We start from the raw sequence: 7,926 nt of genomic DNA on the forward strand, positions 1-7,926 counted from the left end.
CAGCGGTAGAGCACTCACCTAGCACGTGCAAGGCCCTGGGTTCGATCCTCAGCACCACATAAAAATAAATAAAATAAAGATATTGTGTCCAACTACAACTAAATAAATAAATATTAAAAAAAAAAAAAAAGGCGCGCAGGGCTGCTCCACCTGTCGGGGTGCGGTGCCCTGCACTGACCCTGGGGGCTGATGGACAGAGGGCGGCTTGGTCAGGTCCGCCCCCCACACTGTCCATAGCAGCATAATATGGGGTCATTCCTCCCAGCCTGGGCCCCCACCAGTTCTGGGCAGCTGCCCGCTTGGCAGACTGGCCCCATGACCCTGGGCCTCCGGGTGCATCCGACGTGGGCACCACCTGAATTCAGGGCGCCCCGGATCTGGGAGGCGTCCTGCAGGGAGGGGCTCCCGACTGGGAAAAGGGGCCCAAGCGTCCACTTCGATGTGCTCAGCTGGGGTCTCCGAGGCCTAAGGGTGGGGGAGACCAGAGGGACAGGGCCCCGGCGGGAGCAGGGGCGGGGCGGGGCGGGCAGCGGCGGGGCTCCGCGTTATAAGGTGCGGCCCAGGCCCGGCCCGGCCCCGCGACGCCGCTCCGGAGCCGCCCTCCGATCGCTCGCCGCGCGCATGGCCCCGTCCGGCCGCCCCGCCGGAGCGCGCCTGCTGCTCGTGTGCGCTGGCCTGCTGACCACCGCCGCCGGCCTCGGCCACCCGGAGCCCGGCGCGCCCGCAGGGAGCCCCGCGCGCCTGCCGCCCGGGGCCGAGCCGCCCGCCCGCCCGGTAAGACGCGCCAGCCCGGGGCGGGGAGGGGCACGTCGGGCAGGCGCGCTCCGCACAGCCGCGGCCGCCCGCAGCCCCGACCTCGGTGTCGGGGTTCTCCTAGTTAGGGCTGGGGTGCGGCTCGGTGGCAGAGCTCTGGCCCGGGGTGCCACCTGCACCACCCACCAGCCACCAGGCCGGGAAGGAGGTCGGGAGAGACCATCCCAGCGCTGCGTGTCAGTGACTTGCTTCTGGTGAAAGTGGGAAGAAAACCATTTTGTAAAGGGGGGAGCAATGACAGAAGTGCTTCCCCGCCGCTCTGAGGAAGGGACAGCAGGGTTGGGGGCCCAGAATGATCTCCTTCGTGCCTGTGTTGGCATCTTGTCCATGACTTCTGGCCGGTTAGGGGTGATGGGAAGCCCTGCCCTGCTCCTTTCTCCCAGCTTTAGGGCTTGAAATGCTGGGGTGGTGAGCCGGTGGGGGAGGGCCTGGAAGGGAGGGTTGATGGCCCTTCACTGGTGTCCTCTGGGTGGATGGGGCCTTCCATTCAGGGCAGTGAGGGCACCCAGGGTCTCTGGACTGAAGGTGCTGTGAGCCTCCTCACACAGGGACGCCCCAGGCCAGATCCTCAGTCCTAAGTATCCAGGTAGGACTATGCTTAGCCAAGAAGGGGTCAACTAAGGAAGGTTGGAGACTGCAGCCAGCTCTGGGGGTCCCTCTGCAGAGCCCTCTGCAGAGCCCTTCATCCTGGGATGAACCACATATGCTTAGGCATGGGCCAAGAACTCAAAGGGCCAGGCAGACAGATTCAGGGTCACTGGGAGGCAGAGAGAGGCTCAGGGCTTCTAAGTGGGATTTGACCTTGGATCTCTGGAGGGTCTAGGTGACAGCAGACCACCCTCCTCTCCTGCCCTGCTGAGATTCCAAGGCTTCTTTCTGAGCAAGTCCTTATGGCTGGAGAACTTGGCTGGTCGGGGCAGCTGCCCAGCCCACACCAAAACTGCTGCAGGCCCAAATCCTTGGGCCCCAGACTACACACTGCAGCTCTTCCTCCAAACCAGCACAAGTCTAGTCTATCCACAGCCACTGGCCCGCAGGGAGGGTAAGCCCAACATCCCCCCCTGGCCTGTGTGGGAAATCCTCATGCCACCCAGGATACCAGGAGGCTATGCAGAAGAATCACCAGCCACAATCAGCCCTGTAAGATGTGGGTGGGGGTGCACCTGAGTTTCTTCCAACCCCCGAGCCTCTATCTTCTCAGCACAGCAGCCTGGCCTGTGGGTTGGTTGGCAAGCTCCCAGACGAAGGCCCTGAGTCCCTGCAGAGCATTGGGAACCCATAAGGCTGGGACTTGGTGGCTGGGTCTGTCCTTGACAAAAGGGCCTGGCCAACTCTGACACCTGGGGTCTTGTCACCAACCACTGGAGCCCCATGACCTCATCTGAGCCTTCTTGGGCCATTTCCTTCCCAGCTGGTATCCCTGCTGGAACCCAGACTGCCCGAGGCTCGCTGCCCAGCAGGCCAGAAGCCTTTCCCAGGAAGCAGGTTCCACCAGAGTTTTGCTCCACACTGAGACTTGTCAGATGCTGCACTTGCAGGAATGGACATTTCTGGAAGTGCCATGTCCTTGCTTGGGTCAGAGGCAGATAGGATAGCCCCTGCCCCTGTTCCTCATGCCTGGCAACAGACCTGGTGGCATTGCTTTGCTGGAACTTGTGCCAGTGGAGGAGAGAGAGCAGGGTCTCATTATCAGCTGCCTCTTCCTGAGCACCAGTGGGTGCTGGTGCTGTGATCCTCCTGGTGACTGTCAAGAGGACAGTGATTGTCCCAGTGCATCCTGAGGAAGCCCTGGACAGGCGGGGCAGCCTGCAGTGCTGATGCACATGTGCAGCAGACCCTGTGCCCCACCTTCCTCTCTCTGCAGCAGGGCCTGCTTCTTGCACCGGTGCAGTCTGGGCTGTGGTGTGACATGTTCCCCAGGAGTTGTCCTCCATGGGCCAGAAGGAGAGGGGCAGGGGCTGTGCTGCCTTTGAGAGCACATGCACAGGGCCAGGGTGCTGAAGGAAGTGCTGCACATGGTCACACCTGTAGGGCAAGCCCGAGCAGGCACCAGGTGAGGGGGACCAACCTGCCGGGCTGGCTGTGTTCCAGGAACCCACCACGGAGCCAGCGCACAGTGTTGACCCCAGGGATGCCTGGATGCTCTTTGTCAGACAGAGTGACAAGGGTATCAATGGTAAGAGGAGGAGCAAGGGCAAGGCCAGGAGGCCGAAGGTGAGTAGCCTGGACCCCTTGCCTCTGGTGTACGCACTCAGCTCTGAGACCACACACCTGGGGCCGGGATGCAGAGGAACTGGCCAGGCCCGAGAGCCCTGAGTTAGGGCCTGGTCCTCACCACTCACCCACACCCTTGGTGTGCCAGGCCCTCTGTGTCCTGGAGAGGGGCCTTGCCCAACTGTGTGGAGCGTGCTGGAGAGGCCTCTGCTGGGCTCTGCTCTCACTCAGCCCTGGGCCTGGCCTAGGCTGGGACTCGGTGCTTGGCTTGGTGGCTAACTCCTGCTTTGAGCCCCAGTGAGGGCTGTGTCCTCTGAGACAGGAGCTTCGGGACAGGGCTGTGCTGCCCGGGCTGAGCGCTGGGCTTCTCTATCCATGGAGAGCCAGTCTCACTGTGCCAAGTGTGGAATGCCAGCTCTGAGCCTGGTGTGCAGAGAGGTGCTGCGCTGTTACTGTGGCTCGCCCACCCATCTCCTTCTGAACCACCTGGCCCTGCCTCAAGCTGCTCCATGCAGCAAACTTCCTCCCTTCTGTGTTGGGTCCTGACCCAGGCCAGTGTGGGCTCCTGGAAGGCCCTGGACACTAGTACTAGCCAGATGCAGTACTAGTGTCTTGACTGACTTGAGGTGCGAGTCCCTAGAAGCTGCCTGTAGTCCCCCTCCCTCCAGGAACACCAGGGAGGGGTAGGCCACAGCCGGCCACAGGGCTACCCACAGCCAGTCCCACAGTTCCTGTCCAATCCCAGCCTTGAAGTTGCCCAGGGCCAACAGCTTTCATTGACTGCAAGGGGTGGAGATCCCATGGCTCACCTGGGAGGTCAGAGCCCACAGCTACTGGGTGCTCTCCTGCCTGTCTGTGGCAGGAACTGGCAGAGGGAATGCCCCTGGCACCCAGCTGCCTCTTCCTATGTCCTCACAGCCAAGGTTCCCTTCCAGCTTGGCCTGCCAGGGCCCCCGGGGCCACCTGGCCCCCAGGGCCCCCCAGGGCCCCCCATCCTACCCGAGACACTGCTGAAGGAGTTCCAGCTGCTGCTGAAAGGTAGGGTTACCACCCTGGCTATCTTGTGCACCAGGGTCTGGGCATCCATGTTTGGGCAGAACTCAGCAACTTAGTTCCTGAGGTGGCACCTGACTGGCCCAGCCTAGGTATGCCAAAGGTGGGGTCTGGGGGTGGGGGCATGGTGAGGAAAAGGCTTCACAGAGGAAGAGAGGCATACCACCAAGTGCTCTAGCTGGGAGTCCAGAGTCCTGCCCTGGGGTTGTGGGCTGCAGCCAGCCTGGCCCATATCACTTACCGGCTCTGGATTTGTTATGATGAACTGGGCCATCTCAGACCCCTCCTGTTCAGAGTGCTGGTTTTATTTCTTTGTACCAGGGATTGTACTCAGGACCGCTCGACCACTGAGCCACATCCCAGCCCTATTTTGTATTTTACTTAGAGACAGAGTCTCACTGAGTTGCTAAGTATCTTGCCATTGCTGAGGCTGGCTTTGAACTTGCCATTCTCCTGTCTCAGGCTCTGGAGACACCGGGATATCACGCGTGCGCCACTGCACCTGGTGTGCTCTTTGTTTTTTAATACCACCTCGGTGGCTAGAGAACTCTGCGTGATTGCCAATATAGCTGCAGTAGTAACTTACACGCATCTGCTTTCCAAAAGAGGCCTGGCTGGGGGAAAGGGTGCTGGTGTAGGACACACCTGCCCCAGAGAGGGCTGTATCCCCTGTGACCAGGAGCTGGAGGGAAACTGCAGCTGCAGGAGGATGGGAAGCCAAGACTCCCCAGGCCTTGCAGTCGAGTAGGGAACTCCAACCTTTGGGGTGGGCAGGTGAGGCAGCCCCCATATGCCCACCTCACTCTGTGCCAGGCGCAGTGCAGCAGCATGAACGCATGAAGCCTGAGCCCTGCATTCCGTGTTTGGCTGAGACCACGGGCTCAAGCCCCGCCCCGGGCTCCATTGAGGATGAGGCGGCGGCCGGGGGCATGCTGGCGCTGCTGGCTGCGCCCCTGGCTCCAGGCCCACTGGCTAGGCATGTGGAGGCGGCCTTCCTCTGCCGCCTGCGCGGGGACACACCTGTGGAGCGCCGCACACTGCACGAGCTCGGCATCTACTACGTGGTGAGTCAGGTGCGTGGGCCCAGTGGGTACGCAGGACCAAGCACCCGGGATGACCGACCTTGCACCCCACAGCCTGACTCCGAGGGTGCCTTCCGCCGCGGCCTGGGCCTGAACCTGACCAGCGGCCAATACACGGTGCCCGTGGCTGGCTTCTACCTTCTGGCTGCCACACTGCACGTGGGTGAGGCCCGGGGTGTGGGGGGCCCGCCCACCGCCCTGGCTCCTGCCGCTGTCATGTGACCACCACCTGCCCTCCCCGCAGCACTCGCTGAGCAGCCAAGGCACGGGCCTCTGCGCCCCAGGGACCGCTTGCGCCTGCTCATCTGCATCCAGTCTCGCTGCCAGCACAACGTGTGAGTGGGCCCTGCCCAAGCTCTGGGCGCACACTTGGCCTTCCCAGCCCACCTGGCGGCCCCCTACCTCCGTGCCCACTGCCACTCTATCCTGCCCACTTCAGGGTACACCCGGGAGACCTGGTCCTTCCCAGCCTCTGCCTCCTTGTGTCCCCTAACAGGGAACTCTCATCTAGGGGCCAGAGGGAGGCAATAGCGCTGCCTCCTGAGTGGCATTTCCTGGCCACCCCTACCCTGTGAACTTTCTTTCCCATGATGACATCCATTCCTTATGGCTAGTGTCCCCATCTGTACTGCATCTGGACCATGAGGGCAGCCTCTACCAGCTCCCTGTCTCCCAGGCACACCACAGGTGCTCTGCATGTGGGGAGAAGGTGCAGATGAACAGGTGACACTGAGAAGGAATGGCTCTGGGAACCCTGGAGTGACTGGCCTGACCTGGCTGTGTATCACCTCTGCCACACTCCCACCTCCATCTGCACCAGCAGTGTCCTGTCTGTCCTCAGAGCCAGGCCTCTGCTGCCCTTGCTCAGCGCAGCCCAGCCTGCCCTTGGTGGTGGGTGTGCACGTGGCGCTGGCTTTCCTCTTCAGAACCTGCCCCCCGTGAACAGGCCAGGACCAAGCGCTTTGCTGGGAATGGTGACAGTTGCTGGGTGACTGTGTCCTGTGGGGACATTGGGGCCTCAGAGCAGGCTGACTGACTGTCTTGGCCACAGCTCCCTGGAGGCTGTCGTGGGCCTGGAGAGCAGCAGGGAGCTTCTCACCATCTCAGTGAACGGGGTCCTGTATCTGCAGGTGCGTGGGGCCAGCTGGTCTGTGGGGAGCGCTGCCTGGGCTGGAGCCGTAGGTGAGGGCTCAGACCCCCAGGTGTCCTGTACTGTGGGTGGGTAGGTACTCCCAGCCACTAGGCCCTCTGTGGGGCCTGGTGAAGTGTGAGCATGGCGTTTCATGACACCTGGCCCACTGCCACAGCGGAAGCCTGGGATGTGGCCGTTTTCTCCAGAAAACCCTGAGCCCTGAGGGGATCTGCCAAGTGGTAGGGATTTATGGTGAAGATGGGTTCATTCAAAAGGAGGAGGTGTGTGGAGTGACAGCGCTGGTGGTCCTCAGCGGTGAGTGCCACGGTGCTGCCGACAGCACCAGGCCAGGCCGGAGACAAGCCCCGCATCACACAAGCCTGTCAGACTCTTGATCCCACTCTGGCCTGGGCAGGGGCTGGCTCCCATATCCCTGAACTGTAGGACACTGGGGAGAGCTCTAGACTAGGTGCCAGAGGTGCTGGGTTCAAGTCCAAGGCCTACAGATGCTTGCTGTGTGCCTGGGCCCTCTTGCTGCCCACACAGAGTGGGCAGGGGCAAGGGCGCTGGCCCCAGGCATCCTGCAGGCTGCCGGGCCTCAGTGCAGGGCCAGCCTCAACCTGACAGGCACCCTTCCTGCAGACGGGGCAGTGCGCTTCCGTCTTCCTGGACAGCGCCAGCGGCTCCTCCCTCGCGGTGCGGGGTGGCTCCCACTTCAGTGCTGTCCTCCTGGGTGTGTGAATGGCCACAGGCCCTGCTCTCACCAGGCAACATCTAGACAATCAGAAGGACAGCCACCCAGGTAAAAGGAAGCCCACCTGGAACTCTGCCCACACTGGTCACTGCAGTTGGGCCCAGAGCTGGCCACTACAGGTGGCCCTACAGAGGTGACACACACTAGTGGTTCCAGGACCCGCAGTGATGTTTTGAGAGTGCAAGATCCCTCTGGGCTTCACCTTGGAACCGTCCAGCATGCCCAGTGGCACTGTGTGTCCTCGGCTGCAAGCCAGCTCCCACATGGCCCCGCACAGCTCAGCTTTCCTGGGGCCCATCTTTTTTGGCCTTCTCATGGGCTACAGAGAGCCCTCTGCACAGGGCTGATGGGCACCAATGAGAAGCCAGCCACACGTCCTCACTGCAGACTGGGGAGCCAGGCTGTCTGGGGCAGCGGCCTGGCCCACCACTCACCTGCTGACTTGGGCTTCCAAGCCTCTGTGCCTCTCCCCAGCCTTGCTTCTACCTGCTGTGAGCTTCAGGGACCTGCTTGGCCCCCAGTGACCACTGAACTCAAGACCTGATGTGGACTCTTGGCCTAACTGCTTCAGGAGCCAGAGGACGGCTGGACAGGGAATTCCTTCTGGAGGCCTGGCCCCCAGCAGCTGTCTCCCTGCTCTGTGTGCCAAGCTCAACTCCCAAGGCCTCCTCGCAGGCGCCTCGGCAAATGAAACCGCACTCCCCCCAGTGACCCTTCAGACAAGGCCTCCTAGGCCCACTCCAGAGGCCAGCTGGTCAATAAGACCCTTTCCCATCCCCTGCCAGTTGACAGATGGGGGACAGCCTGCCAGCCCAAATTCTGGGCAGGTGGACAGCTGCTGCCCCCAGGGTGGTGTGGCCCTGCTGGGCCCAGCTGGC

The 7,926-nt window shown here is 62.1% G+C and overlaps 1 protein-coding gene across 6 annotated transcripts; it reads left to right on the forward strand.

The window, feature by feature from the left end:
• Nucleotides 1-437: 437 nt before the first annotated feature.
• ERFE (erythroferrone) lies at nucleotides 438-7,926 on the forward strand. 6 transcript variants are annotated; one of them, XM_081261360.1, is made up of 8 exons: nucleotides 438-774; nucleotides 2,905-3,027; nucleotides 3,963-4,065; nucleotides 4,894-5,144; nucleotides 5,217-5,321; nucleotides 5,407-5,497; nucleotides 6,214-6,292; nucleotides 7,523-7,926. In XM_081261360.1, exons 1-7 carry the CDS (start codon nucleotides 622-624, stop codon nucleotides 6,270-6,272), a joined length of 885 nt encoding a protein of 294 aa, XP_081117486.1. In that variant the 5' UTR covers nucleotides 438-621; the 3' UTR covers nucleotides 6,273-6,292; nucleotides 7,523-7,926. The 6 variants fall into 6 exon arrangements, with proteins under 6 accessions (XP_081117486.1, XP_081117485.1, XP_081117484.1 ...); XM_081261358.1 differs by having other exon boundaries at nucleotides 440-774; nucleotides 6,937-7,926; XM_081261357.1 differs by having other exon boundaries at nucleotides 442-774; nucleotides 5,217-5,325.

This window comes from Spermophilus citellus, assembly GCF_964194105.1.
Source record: "Spermophilus citellus genome assembly, chromosome: 11".
Classification (NCBI taxonomy): Eukaryota; Metazoa; Chordata; class Mammalia; order Rodentia; family Sciuridae; genus Spermophilus; species Spermophilus citellus.

What these genes read in the sequence shown, in the direction of transcription:
- ERFE (XM_081261355.1), top strand. Translation starts at nt 622, where the DNA reads ATGGCCCCGTCCGGCCGCCCCGCCGGAGCGCGCCTGCTGCTCGTGTGC. An exon ending in AGCTCGGCATCTACTACGTG is followed by an intron (nt 5,145 to 5,216) that starts GTGAGTCAGGTG and finishes TGCACCCCACAG; the next exon opens with CCTGACTCCGAGGGTGCCTT. An exon ending in GGCTGCCACACTGCACGTGG is followed by an intron (nt 5,326 to 5,406) that starts GTGAGGCCCGGG and finishes CCCTCCCCGCAG; the next exon opens with CACTCGCTGAGCAGCCAAGG.